The sequence below is a fragment of the Bos mutus genome, chromosome 23 (genome assembly GCF_027580195.1).
Source record: "Bos mutus isolate GX-2022 chromosome 23, NWIPB_WYAK_1.1, whole genome shotgun sequence".
In the NCBI taxonomy this organism is placed as follows: Eukaryota; Metazoa; Chordata; class Mammalia; order Artiodactyla; family Bovidae; genus Bos; species Bos mutus.
This window is the reverse complement of record NC_091639.1, coordinates 21,166,896-21,184,400: the sequence shown is the minus strand read 5'-3', so window position 1 is coordinate 21,184,400 and position 17,505 is coordinate 21,166,896. Positions and strand designations below refer to the sequence as shown.

General features: G+C 44.0%; 1 protein-coding gene across 1 annotated transcript; it reads left to right on the top strand.

The window, feature by feature from the left end:
* Nucleotides 1-3,735: 3,735 nt before the first annotated feature.
* Nucleotides 3,736-11,276, top strand: GPX6 (glutathione peroxidase 6). The gene is made up of 5 exons (XM_005905305.3): nucleotides 3,736-3,898; nucleotides 6,171-6,324; nucleotides 8,177-8,294; nucleotides 9,471-9,570; nucleotides 10,355-11,276. The coding sequence occupies exons 1-5, from the start codon at nucleotides 3,812-3,814 to the stop codon at nucleotides 10,559-10,561; spliced, it is 666 nt and encodes a 221-aa protein (XP_005905367.2). The 5' UTR covers nucleotides 3,736-3,811; the 3' UTR covers nucleotides 10,562-11,276.
* Nucleotides 11,277-17,505: the final 6,229 nt, after the last annotated feature.

Sequence of the window (17,505 nt, the reverse complement as noted above, 5' to 3'; positions counted from 1 at the left end):
AAGTCTGAACTCACAGAGTCACCATGGCCATACTCCCTCTGAAACCTGTAGGGAAGGATCCTTCCTTGCCTTTGCTAAACCCAAACATCCCCTGCCTTGTGGCAGCTCAACTCCAAGCTGTGTCTCCATTTACAGGACATCCTTTACAAAGCCAACTTTTTATGAGGACATCAGTCATATTGGATTAGGGGTCCATCTCGCTCTAGTTATGACCTCATCTTAACTAATTACATTGGCAGAGATCCTATTTTCAAATAAAGTCACATACTGAGGTCCTGCAAGGAAGGATTTCAGTATATCTTTTGGGGAGAATATAACTCAGCCTGTAACATCCTGCAACCTTGTACAAATCATTTCTTAAGAATCCTGTACCATCTAAACTGCTTCATCCTGACTGGGCCAAAGAAATAGTGGTTGAGACAAATTGATCTGAATCTCCCAGTCTTTTCTGCCCTAGCCCTAACTAGGCTATTTGAGAAAGGCAGCAAGACTGACTTTGAGTCCAACTGAAGGCCTGGTCAAGCTCCCCAGAACCCTGATTTGTGACTCAGGCCTCTGAGGTCTTGCTTAATAATTGCACTGCATCATTTTAAATAAAAACATGTAATTCATATATCAAAAAAAATTTCAAAAAATTACCCCAACATACTACCCCTGATTTTATCTAAAAGGTCAAGAATCAATACCTAAATAGATAGATTTTGAGTGATGAAGGCAGTTCAATCTGCCAGAAACATAACATTTATGGAGGGAAGGATACACCTGCAAATTTTAACTAATGTCAAATCAGGAAGGGTGAGTGCTCCATGGGAGAATTTAAAATTGAAAGTGTAAGAATTAGGGAGGAATCAAATTATTTTTAATATAAGAGTGATGTCAACAAAACAGACCTTTAGAAAAGTCATAGAATAAAAGCTGGGTGTAGAAGAAGAGAGACTGGAAAAGATCTGGGAAGTGTGAGGAGGAGAAACCTTCCTCCCACCCCTCTTGAATGATTGTGGCTGGACTAAAAAAAAGCGACCCAAGACAGATTGACAGCAGGAGAAGAAACAGTTTAATTTGTATGCAAGGAGGTCTTATAGAAATGTGTTCTCAGAAGTGGTCAAAGCAGGCAGCTTTTATACTTTTCAGACAAAGACAATAAACTTGTGAGGAACTGACAGGACAAAGAAACTTGGGCTTGGGTGCTTAATCAGTGAAAAATCTAAAGAGCTTGGGCTTGGGGTAGTAAATTAAGGAAGTGACAAATTTGGTTTATACAGATTCTCTGCTCTTGCATCAGTCATTTCTTTCTTTTTTAAAAAGAAATATTCATTTACTTGGCTGCGTTGGGTCTTAGTTGCGGCATGCGGATCTTTCGTTGTTCTGAGTGGGATCTCTAGTTTTGGCATCTAGGCTTAGTTGCCCCACAGCATGTGGGATCTTAGTTCCCCGGCCAGGGGTACAACCCAAGTCCTCTGCATTAGAAAGCAGATTCTTAGCCACTGGACCATGTCTGCCTCCTTTCCTCCTGCTCAGTGTGTTCTGTACCTTCTATTCTCAAAGGCCAGGACCCAAGATGCTCAAAAGCTTATGAGGAATATTGGAATAGGAACCTGGGCAGTTGGGATTTTAGACCATTTGACTTACTGATAAGGTCTCTTCTGAAGTGTCTCCTCACCACTCAGGGGCTGCTGCTGCTGCTACTGCTGCTGCTAAGTCGCTTCAGTCGTGTCCGACTCTGTGCGACCCCAAAGATGGCAGCCCACCAAGCTCCCCCGTCCCTGGGATTCTCCAGGCAAGAACACTGGAATGGGTTGCCATTTCCTTCTCCAACGCAGGAAAGTGAAAAGTGAAAGTGAAGTCGCTCAGTCGTGTCCGACTCAAGCGACCCCATGGACTGCAGCCCACCAGGCTCCTGCGTCCATGGGATTTTCCAGGCAAGAGTACTGGAGTGGGGTGCCATTGCCTTCTCCACTCAGGGGCTAGTTATTGCAAAAAGAGCAAATGTAAATCACCTCAGACAGTGAAGATTTAGTTGCAACAACTGATCATCCATGTGGAACCAGAGCGAGGACTCCATGGCAAGAGTCAAGAGTTTGCTTTCATTTCACCATTACTAACCTATGATCTTTGAGATGTCACTCTCTCTTTGAGCTTCCTTTTTCTGATGCAAAAAGATAAACATATGGATGAAAAATAGTTGCTTAAATGTTACAGGCCTTGGGTTGAGTTCTTTACAGTTAGAATCACATTCCATTCTCAAAGCAGCCCTAGGAGGTAAACACTGTTACTACCCTGATTTTACAAATGAGAAAACTAAGGTACAGAGACATTAACTTTTTCTTAGATAAGGAGCTAGTCAATACCCTTATCATCGGTATATATCATAGTCTAAGGTTTAGCCACTTTTAAAAACAAGAATAGTGAGAGGCCAAGGAGCTCATGAATGTGTGTAGGCCTGTGTCAAGAGAAGGACACTTTCACATGGCTGCAAATGCCTGAGGACCTGCTTGGCTGGATCGGATATCAGTGAGCAGGCCACAGATTATAAGGTCTTAGAGAAGAAATTTGAGATAACAGAAAGCTTATCTTCCAACAGAGTTCATGAGAATTCAACCCCATCCAGACTTCAGTTTCAGGAGCAGAGAAAGCCTTTTGTGTGAACCTGGAAGAGGCAGGGCAGATGGAAGGGACTGGATGTAAAAGGGCTTAGAACTGAAGAGGAAGAAGGTATCACTTCAATAAACAAGGGAGTTCAGTAAAGCTGGGCTGTCAGAGAAAAGCTGGAGGGGAGCAGATGGGAGTGAGGATGTGTGGGAGAAATAACTCTGACTCTTCACCAATTCAAATATTAATGCTTTCCAACAAATTTAAGATTGTTACCTTATTAGGACCTTACTAGAAATAGTTTTATGGAGTAAGTGAGGGTAGAGATGATTATTTATAACAAATGAAGCTTAGTCAAGCCCAAGGCAACCAAGGAGGATTCCCCTGCTTACATGCTTAGTCTTGTCTGATTCTTTGCGACCCCATGGACTGTAGCCTGCCAGACTCCTCTGTCAATGGAATTTTCCCACCAAGAATACTGGAGTGGGTTGCCATTTCCTTCTCCAGGGAAGTTCCTTATCTCATATTTTAGAGCTTTCTCCTAGACAATTTGCCCTGTGAATGTGTACCCATCATTTGTGTTACTCCTGCGCTAACAAGCCCTTCTCCAGGGCACAGGTTCAAGAGTATCTGAGACACTCAGGCCCACACAGCTAGACTTCATAGTCAGAAAATACAGTGTGCTGTGGACTAAGTGAGGAAAGTTTGAGGGGACAGGACCGAGGATTATTAGTCATGTGGGACAATGCTTTTCAAACTTTAGTTTGCATATAAATTACATGAGAATCTTGATTTTAAAAAGCAGATTCTGATTCAGTGGTGGTGACTTTACTTCCTGGGTGCAGAGCTGGCACCTGGGAACTACCAGGCACTTAGAGAAGGTAGAGACAGTATTTAAAGTTCCAAAGGGGAAAGCCTCCACCTTCACCTGCCAGGATACGGGTGCCAGAACCACCGGTGGGTGGCCTGTCAGGGGGAGGTACTGGGTGCACTGAGCCTTCAGGGCTTGTGGTCTGGGGCGGGACAGTGATGGGGGAGGTGGATGTTGGGGAGAGGGAAGAAGAGGAAGGGGGAGGGATCGCAGGGTGGAGGGAGGTTTGCCCGTGTGTTAATGCTTCTCTGTGATTGGAGGATGAATCTTCAAACTGGTCCCTGCCGGGAGCTCAAAAGGGGTTGAGATCCCTAGGGATCTGAGACTTGCCTGGAACTCCTAGTTCGAGCCATGATCCTGCAGCTCTGGGCCTCATGTCTTTTCCCACTGTTCCTGGTCGGCTTAGCTCAGCTGACTCCGAAGCAGCAACAGATGAAGGTAAGTGTCCTGCAGGGAACCGAGGTGGATTCCAGCACTGATGGTGAACTAGGCTGCCAAGGAAGCCAGGAGTTCTCCCTTCTTCTCTCCTAGGAAGGACGAGATTCGTCTCCCCAGCCTTTCCTAACTGACGTCTGCCATTGCCACTGCTGTTCTCTGAGGCAGAGGCTCTCCTAAACTGCCTGTCTTTACGTGGATCATCTCCCCTTAGCCTGGTGGGTCACTGGGCAGAAAGTGGAAAAGTGGATGAAGGACGAAGGCTGCTCTCCCTGCGTTCTGCTTTGCCACTTGCCCCTGGTGGCCGCTGGATAACCCAGAACCCATCCCCTCCACCCTGGTCTGGAACACTGGGGAATCTTGCAGGTCCGGGAAACAGGGATGTGAAGTAGTAACTGGATTGAGAAGGAGGCTGAACTGGCAGCTCTTGGAGAAACTGAAACTCTTGGGCAGGTGGAAAAAGAAGCTGGTGCTGAAATGTGCCCTAAGGAGTTCCAGAGTCAGGAAAGAGGGGCCTTTTTTTCTTTTAGGGAATAATAAAAGGCAAAAGGCAAGGAGAGTTGCTTGCTGATTTTAATTTCAGGGGAAGTGATGTGGCAAGAGCTCAGATCAGAGTAAGATCTTTGCTTTTAAGTCTTGGTACTGCTCCAAATCACCCAATGCTTCTCCCCTCACCCCAGGAAAAATGTCCACATTTGCTTCCAGTAGCACCCTTTAAGGGTGTGTATATGAGTCTTAGGATACTAAGTGGCAGCTGAAGTAAATGACTTGAGGTAACAAGTTTTAAGTTTAAAATTGGGCATATTCATTCAAAAACACAGCTTCACTGTGATGTTAAGCCAGTTAGACATCTTTTGTTGACCCCTTTCTTTCCTCTCTAAAAGTTGGAGAAAACCTATCTTGTAGTGCAGTGATCACCTAGAAAGTTTGTTAAAGCACAGGTTACTGGGTCACACCTCCAAAGCTTCTGATCCAGTAGGTTTTAGTAGAGTCCAAATTTGCTTTTCTAATTTGTTCTCAGATGATACTGGTGCAGGTCCTCAAACCACACTTCAAGTGCTCTATTATTGGGTTCATGTGAAGTGTAAAATGAATGTATATAAATGTAAATCAAGACTGGTAGCTGTAGTAAGATCATCTCTTCTCTGATATTAAAAAAAAAACCAAGCATCTACTGAGGGCCATCCACGTCTATGTCAGCAGCTGCTGCCTGATTGGGTGTGGAATTTCTGCCATAGAATATTATCTTGTGAGTAAAAGGCTGTGTTTTAGGGTATCCTGATCTCTTCAAACAGACCTAAGCAAATTGGAGCAGAACTGAAAGCCAAGAAGGAAAGATCAGCCTCTTCCAAGCTGCAGTATTCTTGGAATTCTACATGCCAGTTCACAAGGTGGCATCCACACATGATAAAGACAGCCAGAAGTTGTTGAGGCATTTTAGCTTTTTGTTCCAGATCCTGTCGGCTTTTTTCCCTTGCCATCCTTGTAGGTAGGAAGTCTATTCCCTTTGCTTCCTATTTTACACAGAGATAAGAAAGGGCACTGAGGATGAATTTTGTAGGTACCAATAAGCCCCTACTGGCAAAGCTTTGGAAAATGCCTCTGGGATCTAGAGGAGGAACAAGTTATTTGCTGAGCTCTGGGGAAGGAAACTACAATGTGAGAACATACAGATGAGACATTTATATAAAACATATTTCTGTTGTGAGAAACTCTGCCAAAATCTGTTAAAAATATTTGCAAAGAGATATGATGACTGGAATAGGGTGTTAGGATATGGAAGAGAGTGCAGGTAAACTGTAAATCATCAATCAGAGGATGGCAGTAAATTGTATTAAGATTCCAGGAATGGAAAGATGATTATAAAGTGCTTGTCCCACCATTGCAAAAAAGATTTTAAATTAGAAGGTATAAATTCTAGTTGTGGCATTGTTGTTTAGTCGCTAAGTCGTGTCCGACTCTGTGACCTCATGGACTATAGCCCACCAGGCTCCTCTGTCCATGGGACTTCCGAGGCAAGAACATTGGAGTGGGTTGCCATTTTTTTCTCCAGAGGATCTTGCCAATCTTGGGATCGAACCCGAGTCTCCTGCTTGGCAGGCGGATTCTTTTCCACTGAACCACCTGTAAAGTCCCAGTTGTGGCATTAGCCGTAACTAAAAATATTACTTGGAATATTCTCTTTGGTTCTTAGAGTTTCAAAAAGTCCACAGATGTTAGAGATTATCATTTGCTTTATCATCACATCACTGTGGTTATTTTTGTTATATTTCAGGTGGATTGCTATAAGGGGGTGACAGGCACCATCTATGAGTATGGAGCCCTCACCCTCAATGGTGAGGAGTATATCCAGTTCAAGCAGTATGTGGGCAAGCATGTCCTGTTTGTCAATGTGGCCACCTATTGAGGCTTGACAGCTCAGTATCCAGGTAAGAACTCATGTTTCAACTCTCTTGGAACTAGCTTTGTCAGATGGCCATAGTCTAATTCCAGAAAGTGAGAATCAAGTCGCTCGGTTGTGTCTCTTTGTGATCCCATGGACTGTAGCCTACCAGGCTCTTCCATCCATGGGATTTTCCAGGCAAGAATACTGAGTGGGTTGCCATTTCCTTCTCTAGGAGATCTTCCTGACCCAGGGATTAAACCGGGTCTCCTGCATTGTAGGCAGACCCTCTACCGTCTGAGCCACCAGGGAAGTCCTAACTCCAGAAGGTTTTGCTAATTTGTTATTGGGAGGAAACAAGGGGCTGGGGGAAGGTAGGTGATCATGTGACTCTATCCCCTACATCCTGCCACTGCTCTGCTCCTTAGAAATGCTAGGAGAATTATCTCGGGATTTGAGAACTAAGATTCTCCCAAAGATTTAGCAAAGACCACCAGGAATGTATCTGTATTTGAGTTTGTTGCTCAACGTTCTGAGGGAAAACATATACTGTAGGGAACCATGGGGCTTCTCAGTAAGAAGATGTTATTAATAGAAAGGACTTATTTGAGGATCTGAGCTTGTGTTATATGATTTGGGGAAGGGTTCAAGGGGTTGAAGCTTGGTTCTGGATTGGATGCTGTCAGGAAATGAGAAAATGGGCACAGTGAAGTGATTGGTATCTTAATAAATCATATCTACAGAATAGGAGGAATAAAGCAAGGATAAACAGCAATCACTTAAATTGGTAAGAATAGGGTGATACTTGGTCATTTTTGTGATTTGAATAATGTTCATGTTTTGTCCGGTTAAAGGTCTCTTGTATGAAACTGATCTTCTGTGAAACTGTTTATGTTCAGGAGGAGAACAACAAGCTCTAGCTATAAGTCCCAGGCCAGAATCTAGCTTTCAGGGGCTAATTTTATCTTTCTCACTGGTAACTTCTGGTAACAGGAGAGAAGATTGACCTTTGAGCCTCTGGAAAAATACCTTTGGGTTCTGCAGGTACTTCCAAATGGCAGAGAAGAGGAAACGTAGTTACCATCTACGCACTGTTTATGTGGAGTGAGGGCTAAGAGGAGATGCCAGCAGATAGAGCTGAGTCTGATTAGGACTGGCTGGTGCTGGTCATGAAGTCAGTAAATCTGAACTGAAAGTGGCTGAAGTTGGAAATAATGGCACAAGTCCAGACAGACACTGGGAAGCTTCCTGACAGTGGGAAAGAGCTGAAAGTTTGTTTTCAAAGGAGTTTGTAGCCTTAGAATCCTAATGAGTCTTTCAGGGAAATGGCAGCATTTATGTCACTGGAACTGACAAAAAGAATGCTCTGGAGCTAGACTTAGCATTTCTCTGATTCCCTCTGTAACTCCCAGGTTAGAGCACCGAAGAGTGCTCCTGGGAGGGTGACTGGAGTGTAACACTGTGTCACCATGGGGCCATGGTGGGAGGATGGGGATAGAATGTCCATTTTGTTTGCCATTCCTTAAAACACTTTTTGATCAATCAACTAAGGAAGGCAATGGCATTTAAATCTGACTTCTCTTCAGAATCAAACGGGACCCACCCCAAAACACACACACACACACACACACACACCAATTTAAGCAATCTGTGCTTTTAAAGAAGGGCTCCTATTGGATGACGAAGTGGAGCCACTTATGGGAACTTCTGCACAAGATAAAAGGCAGTTGTTTGGATGTGTTTCTGGAAATCTGTGTTCTAGCCTTTTGCTCTGTTTCCTCAAACTTCATGATCTTGAATCTTTCCCTTCATAGTCCTCAGCTTATTCATGTGATAGACAGATACTGCTTTTACTGCTCAAGATAGAGCTACCCATGCTGTTCACCCTCTGCTTACAGAACTGAATGCACTACAGGAGGAGCTGAAGCCTTTCGGTGTAGTTGTGCTGGGCTTTCCCTGCAATCAATTTGGAAAACAAGAGCCAGCAAAGAACTCAGAGATCCTTATGGGGCTCAAGTAAGTGCCTGCTTGGGACCCTGCAAGATCGTGTTAGAATTTTCCTCCCACATTCCACCTAGAGGCTTCTCATTCTGGAGACTTCTGGGGTGATTGACAGATTAATTGGTTCAAGAACATCATTTTGATGCCTTGAATTCAGTTATGCCCTGCTGGTAGTGCTCAACAATTCTAACTTTGAGTTGTTTAATGATAAGACTACAGGAAATCTAATGAAAAGAAGCGCGTGAAAGGAGAAAGCCTAGGAAATAGAAATGAATCAAGAATTTTAACCTTAAAATATTGCTTTCCAATTTTCTTTTTAAATATTTTTTACTGGATATAGTTGATTTACAATATTGTGTTAATTTCAGATGTATAGCAAAGTGAATCAGTTATACGTGTACATATATCCACGCTTTTAGATCTTTTCCCCGCATAGGTCATTATAGAGTATTGAATAGAGTTCCCTGTGCTATACAGCCGGTCCTTATTACTTTTCTATTTTATATATAGTAGTGTGTATATGTCAATCCCAATCTCCCAGTTTATCCTTGGTAACCATAACATTGGGCTTCCCTGGTGGCTCAGATGGTAAAGAATCTGTCTACAATGCAGGAGATCTGGGTTTGATCCCTGGGTCAGGAAGATCCCCTGGACAAGGGAATGGCAACCTGATTCAGTATACTTGCCTGGAAAATTACACGGACAAAGGAGCCTGATGGGCTAGAGTCCATGGGGCTGCAATTAGTCTGATAGGACTGAGCACACACAACCATAAGATTCTTTTCCACATCTGTGACTCTATTTCTGTTTTGTAAATAAGTTTATTTGTACCATTTTTAAAAGATACGATATATAAGTGTTAACATATGATATTTGTCTTTCTCTGTTTGACTTAATTCACTTAATTCACTGTGATAATCTCTAGATCCATCCATGTTGCTGTAAATGGCATTTCATTCTTTTTTATGGCTGAGGAATACCCTGCTTCCAATTTTCTTGGAATTCTCTATTGGCTCCTTAAAGCATATGCATGAAGTCCTGATTCCCAAAGACCACTCTTTCCTCATCTTCCCTGTCTACGACCTCTCTTTCTTTATCTCTAATTTCACTTTGTGGCCAAATTGTGGTGGCCATTATTATCCACCCTTTTCTTAATTTGAATGGTCTCAGGATTGTTCTGGTTCATTGCAGGTATGTACGTCCAGGTGGTGGCTTTGTTCCCAATTTTCAGCTCTTTGAGAAAGGGGATGTGAATGGAGAAAAAGAACAGAAGGTCTTTACCTTCCTGAAGGTAAGTGAGCATAAACCTGGCAAGAATTGGTCAGGTAGGTAACAGTGCCCTGAAAGCATGGGGCTCAAGTCTAGGATTGAGTTTGGACTCCTTGGAAAGAAATTCTCAGATAAGTTCATGGATGGTGGCAATATTTGTTGTGAAGCTTTAACTTCAAATAATGGAAACATATAAATATGATTGCTCTAATATAGACTAACTTTTCTTACTGAATGGTAATGATTCATTTATTCAACATTTATCAAATCTTTAGCTCTGTGCAAGAACTGTGCTACACAATGAGTTAACAAATGTTAATAGGGCATAATTTCTTCCTTGAAAGAATTCATATCTAATCAGGGAGACAAACACAGAAATAGGTAATAAAGAATGTCACAAGAGTATTAGAACCACAGAAACCCAGAACAGAAGGACCCCCTTTTTTGTAGCTAAAGAAACTGAAGCTTTAGAAGTGTTATGCATTACAAAAAACACACACACACACACACACAAAAAAACAAAAACAGAAGATAGTCTTTCTTTGAAGCACTGTGAATCCCATATAATCATGGGATTGAGGGAGAAACAGAGAAAGGAATAAACGTTTCTGTTTGCTATCATACTAACTCTTGGTTGTTGATTGTACTGGTAATGATGTATTGGAACGTCTATGGTTCACTAGGAGCATGTCAATTAGTCAATATACTGAGATACATACTGGTGAGTAGATATTCTAGGGGTGGGGATAAGACGAGACTACACAGAAACAGAAAAAACATTGTCGATTTCTCTCTCTCTGCTCCAGAACGCCTGCCCTCCAACCTCTGATCTTTTGGGCTCATCAAGTCAGCTCTTCTGGGAGCCCATGAAGGTCCATGACATTCGCTGGAACTTTGAGAAGTTTCTAGTGGGGCCTGATGGCGTCCCTGTCATGCGTTGGTACCACCGGGCTTCAGTCAGCACAGTTAAATCAGACATGCTGGAGTACCTGAAGCAGTTCAAAAGCGAATAGGAAGGGCCAGACACCGTCAGAAGTTGCCTCCCATCTGAAGAACACATTTAAGGATCCCATCTTTGCTTCGAGTCCTTTTCCACCCAGCCTCCATATGATCAAACCATCCTGTACAGCCCAAATGTGTGTGTGTGTGTGTGTGAGAGAGAGAGAGAGAGAGACAATTAAAGAAAACCTGTCTCCCAACTCTCTGACCTCAAAATACCAAATTTTTTCCACTCCATTCCAAAGGAAAATCATATTATAGATAGGGACTACCCATGTCCCTAAAAACGCAGTCCCCAGAAGTCCTGACATCCATCCTTTCCCAATGCTGAAGGTTTAAGAAAAGCAGAAACTGGCAGCAAGACTCTCAGCATCTCCTTAATAGCCTCTTCTCTCCTCCAAGACAGGCATGCGTTGTTAAATTCTTCCTCTCCCTAGTTAGTTTTCATTTATCCCCTGACACCCTGAGTTCTCTTGTAGGATCTCTGAAGGCAGAGTGAGAGCAGAAACTTCATCTCACATGAGCTGAGGGGCATCTCCATGATGGTGGGTCCCAAAGCCCCTGTGGGCAGGACCCAACCAGAACCTTCCTTGGTGCCTGTCCCTTAGTGCATTCAGGTCATGGCACCTGGGCAGGGATGTTCCTTCATTCAGAATGATGGGTTTCTCTCCTCACCCTTTAAACTCATCCTTATCACTGTCTCAAATTAAAAAGAATTCTGCAGCAGCTGGTTTCCCGTGGTGTTTTTCCAGTCCTATATTACATGTGGAGTCATACCACTTCTTCCTCTCACTTTATTTCTGCTTCCTTCAGTATCTAGCTCACCTAGCTCTGAAGTATTTTGTTTTTCTCATAGTGCTCTAGACCTTTTGTTGGCTCATCCGAAAACACTGGGTGGGACTGGCTGCACAGAGTTGCTGTGACACGAACAGGGGAAGTACAGCCCCCTGTACTTCCTCATTCAGATCCCCTGGGGAGTCCCTTCTTGAATCTTCTCTCTCTCTCAACAAACATGCATCCATTTTTGTTTACAAAATTAATTTCTGCTCGCTGTTAAAAATCTAAAAACATATAAAAGTAGAAGAAAAGCATACCAAACCTCACTTCTAATCAGAGGAGTCAAGAATATACTGGAAGCCCTATCTAGCCCATGCTGTTTTATAATTAAACTTCAATCTTTATATGAAGACAGATTTCAGAATATCAGAAACAGGAAAGAAAAGATTGTATGAAGAGTAAAATCGGTGTTTTTTTCTTTCTCTTTTCACAAATTACTATTAACACAGCTACTTGCACTTTAAAGGGTCTTTTTTTAAAAAGTACACAAAATATAAGTATCAGTGAGTAATATAAAATATAATTCTGGTTTGTACCTAAATAGATGTGATCCCTGACTTAATCTTTATACAGCAACATGAAAATTGGCAGACTAAGCCAGAAATGACCAGGAAAGTGATTCTTAAGACTCTAAATATTCATAGATGATAGACACACATGAGAAATGGAAAATATTTTCAAAATATTTGGATATTTTGTCTTCTTGAATTCAAAATCGTGTAAGAAAAAAAAATGGGTTAAAAAAAACAAAGCTAGGGGGGACTTCCCTGTGGTCCAGTGGCTAAGACTCCATGCTCCCAAGATAGGGGGCCTGAGTTCAATCCTTGGTCAGGGAACTAGATCCCACATGCTGCAACTGAAGGGCCCACACGCTGCCACAAAGATTGAAGAACTTGTGTGTCACAGCTAAGACCCAGTACAGCCAAAAAAAAAAAAAAAATCTGAGGCTTCCCTAGTGGTTCAGTGGTATAAAGAATCCACCTGCCAATGCAGGAGACACAGCTTTGATCCCTGATCCAGGAGGATCTCACATGCCCCCACATGCCACAGAGCGGCTAAGCCAATGCGCCTCAGCTATTAAGCCTGTGCTCTAGAGCCCAGGAGCCCACAACTACCAAAGCCTGGGCACCCTAGAGCCCATGTTCCCCAACCAGAGAAGCCACAGCAATAAGAATCCCAGGTCCCGCAACTAGAGAGTAGTCCCTGCTTGCCACAACTAGAGAAAAACCCTCGAAGCAACAAAGACCCAGCAGAGCCAAAAATAAATAAAATTATATATATTAAAAAAAAAAAACTGAATGTCCTTGAACATGTCTGAATCTGTGACCCCATGGACTGTAGCCTACCAGGCTCCTCTGTCCATGGAATTTTCCAGGCAAGAATATTGGAGTGGGTTACCATTTCTTACTCCATGGGAACTTCCTGATCCAGAGATCAAACCCACATCTCTTGCATCTCCTGCATTGTCAGGGGGATTCTTTACCACTGAGCCACAGGGAAGCCTGTCCTTGGTCATAACCCTGTGACAGGATTTGAGACACCATACATCTTTTACTGGGCACTGTGTTATTAGGGCAGTGACAGGATTGCAGAACCAGCTACCAGTGGTGTTGAAAAATGTGTGTTTCATTTCTTAGTTATCTTGAAATCTCTGCAGTTCTTGAGAACCCTCAAGGACCTGAACAGTGCTCAGAAGGGTTCCAAATCTGTCACTATTTTCAGATCAGAATACTCAAGGTGCCAGGAAGTGGGTGGAGGATGATGGGATGATACAATGTATAAAATCTTCTCAAGATACTGGTCCAGTCCAAACCAGGAAACTAGTTGGACAAAAGTGGATGCCCCAGGGGAGCAACATCCCCTGTTGCACAGTGAAGACCTAAGATGATGAAGGCAGAGAACTGTGGCTTCACCGGAGTCTGTTGCACTTGAGTGGTATAAAGTCTAGGAGGTCTCAATCCTGCCACTGCTCTGGAAAGTCCAGATGTCATATCCCTTATGCCCTCCAGTGGCTGGCCCTGAAGAGAAAAAAGAGAAGTTGTTTTGGGGATAGCCAAGACCAGAGAAATGAAAAAAAAAAAAAAATTCCCTTGCACTGGGAGATGAGGGGAGGTGAGAGACAGGTGTGAAAGCAGCAGTCCTGATCAGAATATTGCTTCTGATGACGATGATGGTAGTCTTTATAAAAAGAGAAGACCAAGAGATACAACTTTCCACTTCTCCCTTCCTCACCAATCCATGTAACAGATCTTAGCCCCAGAGAAAGCCACAGGCAGAAACTTCTGGGAGGGGCAGACTGCCCAGGAGGGTCTCAGGAACTCTGTCTGTTACAGCAGTTAAAACTTGACTGTGACTATCATGGTGATCATCATTCTCATTACTGGCACTACTACTGCTGTGGATTTTTTATTTTTTTGAACCAGAGGTTCGTACAATCTATCATGGAAAGACCTGAGCTAATTGGTTCCAAAACCAGTGTTGTCACAGGAATCTATTACCGGAACACACCATCCAGCAGGCATCTAGAATCAGTAAGGCTCTGCTAACCACAAAACCTTTGAGGAGAGTCCCTGGGGACAGTGTTCTAAAGTCCCAGAGAACCAAGACTCAGACCTTCTCAAACTGTCCTTTCCCATCTTGTTAAGCAGCCCATCCCTGGAAGTAAGACCCCAATACAGTCTCCCCCCATGAGAGATGCTGCAGAAATGTGGTATTTTCCCTGTGGACTGTGTGATTTTTAGGCTTTGAAAGTCCCCATGGTAGTTCTGGAAGCTGGATTCCCCAAACCTGGTAAAGAGTAGCCAAAGTCTCTTCCACAGCACATTGAATCTTTGTGATCTCATGAATACTCCTTGACTTGGTTTCAGGTCCCAGTAGACAGAAGCTGAGACTAGGATTCAGGTACACATAATTTATTGAGAGAGTAGTCTAAGGGAATCAGTGAAGAAAGACAGGGTAGGGGAGAGAAGTAAGGATGCAATTTCTGATGGAGTTCAGTTTCAGATAAATTGCACTATAATTATTTCCACCGTGAAGGAAGACGGATGGACTTTTGTAACTCACGTCCATCAATCATTAGCTATGGGCTCACCCTCCGACCCCAGAGGCATAACCAATGTGAGACGGCCCCCCTAGGTTAAAGGAAATTCTCTGAAGAAGATGGCAGCTGAGGATAATGAGACTTGGCTTTGGAACTGTGACGACCCTGAGAAGAGTCTTAGGTTTGCCGGCAGAGTTTAAGGGGTCAGCGAAAAGAAGTTATATTTCTTGTCCGCAACCGGAAAACAGACGAGTTCCCCTCCCCACTCCCAGCCCCCTCATCTCTAACCACCTGGAATTCGAGGCCCGACCTTTTAAAGAACCTGTTGTAAAAGATATGGAAAGAAACATCTGTGCGACAGACGCCCTTTTTCGCGGAATACGTTCATGGTCTTAATTTCCAAAGTTCAGGGCTGGGATCCGTGATGCGCATCTTCGCACCCACCCGGGCTCTGCGAGATCCCACCCTAAGGACGGAGTCTGGACCGCTCCTCGGGTCTCCCCTCCCCTGTCCCGGGCCTCCCCTCCCCTGTCCCGGGCCTCCCTGCCCACGTCACCTCAGTCGTCTCAGCTCCCGCCTGTCCTTGGGGCCCCCAGACCCACCCCAGCTCCCACGGCCCTTCCCCCACCCACACGGGGTCTCCTGGGGACGCGCAGCTACGAACCTGTGCGCAGCGCCCCCTAGTCCGGCTTTCTGCTCGTGCCCCCCAGGAGGGGGAGGGGATGCGACCGAGGGTAGAGGGCACCGGGGATGGGGAGGGGCGCACCGAGGGGTGCAGGGACCGGGTTAGAGGGGAGAAGGCGTTACCTTTTCTACGAGCTGATTTTCTAGACAACCTGAGTCCGAGAGAAACAGAGGAGGACAAGAGGTCGGGAGGAACTGAAGTGAACAGTCTTTTTCCGGGTTGGACTTTTTCAAGCGCTCACCAAATTTCCTGAGGCGGAAGCTGCCGAGGTTCCTGCCGACCCCTATCCCCACTCCCACCTCCACACCCGTCCCAAAAGGCTCCGGGTGGAAAGATGTCACAATAGATTTTGACCGTGCTCTTGAGAATGACAGCGCGGGGTTTGAAGAGAAACTGCACGGGATGACACCTGTAGTTGAAGGAAGATGGCCCCTGGGTCCAGCCCCTCGGCCCCACCCGAAAGATGCAGGTTCCTCCTCCCACCAGTCTGGCGCCTTCAGGTACCTCAAATGAGTTACTTTATCACATATGGCCCGTTATTTCCTGCAAATCCTTAAAGTTTTTTTTTTATTACATATATTAAAAAAATACATATAATAGTCTTTATCACTTATTTCCTAGCTGCGAGTTTCTGTGACTCTTTTCCTTGGGATAACAGAAATACCCTTGTCTAACGCTCCACCTGCCTATTACCGTTGCTGTCCTATTTTTCTGCCTTCAACGCGTTCTAGAAAGTGAAGCATCTCCCTGGAGTTGGCATAGTACAGCATAGTTTCGAAAGGCAAAAGATTAACAACTGGATTGTTGTTGTTTAGACGCTAGGTCCTGTCTGACTCTTTTTCGAACCCATGGACTATAGCCCACCAGATTCCTCTGTCCATGGGATTTCCCAGGCAAGAATACGGCGGTGGATTGCCATTTCCCAGGCAAGAATACTGGGCTAGGTTGCCATTTCTTTCTCCAGGTAATCTTCCCGACCCAGGGATGGAATCCCCGTCTGGTGCATTGCCAGGAAGATTCTTTACCACTGAGCCAACAACCGGATTGTTGTTGTTCAGTGACTAAGTAGTGCCCGACTCTTTGCGACCCCATGGACTGCAGCTCTCCAGGCTTCCCGTCCTTCACTATCTCCCGGAGTTTGCTTGAACTCAGGTCCATTGAGTCCATGCGACCATCCAACCATCTCATCCTCTGTCACCTGCTTCTCCTCTTGCCCTTCTCCAGCATCAGGGTCTTTTCCGTTGAGTCAGCTCTTTTCATCAGGTGGCTAAAGTATTGGAGCTTCAGCTTCATCATCAGTCTTTCCAATGAATATTCAAGGTTGATTTCCTTTAGGATTGACTAGTTTGATCTCCTTGCAGTCTAAGAGACTCTTGAGAGTCTTCTCCAGCACCACAATTCCTAAGTATCAATTCTTCATCACTCAGCCTTCTTTATGGTCCAACTCTCACAGCTGTAAGTGATTACTGGAAAAACCACAGCTTTGACCACAGGGACCTTTGTTAGCAAAGTGATTTCTCTGCTTTTTAATATACCCTGTAGGTTTGTCATAGCTTTTCTTCCATGGAGCAAGCGTCTTTTAATTTTGTGGCTGCAGTCACCATCCACAGTGATATTGGAGCTCAAGAAAATAAAATCTGTCACTTTTTCCACTTTTTCCCCATCTATTTGCCATGAAGTGATGGGACCGGATGCCATAATCTTAGTTTTTTGAATGTTGAGTTTTAAGACAACTATTTCACTCTCCTTTCACTCTCATCAAGAGGCTTTTAGTTCCTCTTTGCTTTCTGCCATGAGTGGTATCATCTGTATATCTGAGGATTTTATTTTCTTGGGCTCCACAATCACTGTGGACGGTGACTGCAGCCATGAGATTAAAAGACACTTGCTCCTTGGAAGAAAAGCTATGAGAAACCTATACCAAACCTGCTAAAAAGCAGAAGCATCACCTTGCCAATAAAGGTCCCTATAGACAAAGCTATGTTTTTTTCCATAGCTTTTGTTGATATTTCTTGATTACAGCTTGTGAGTCATCCAGCCTGGCATTTTGTATGATAAATACTCTGCATATAAGTTTAAACACGGTGATGATATACAGTCTTAATGTACTCCTTTCCCAATTTTGAACCAGTCCATTGTTCCATGTCCAGTTCTAACTGTTGCTTCTTATCCTGCATACAGGTGTCTCAGGAGGCAAGTAAGGTGGTCTGGTATCCCTATCTCTTGAAGAATTTTCTAGTTGGTCTTGATCCACACAAAGGTTCAGTGTAGTCAATGAAACAGAAGTAGATGTTTTGTTTGAAATTCCCTTACTTTTTCTATGATCCAACGGATGTTGGCAATATGATCTCTGGTTCCTCTGCCTTTTTTAAATCCAGTTTGTACATCTGGAAGTT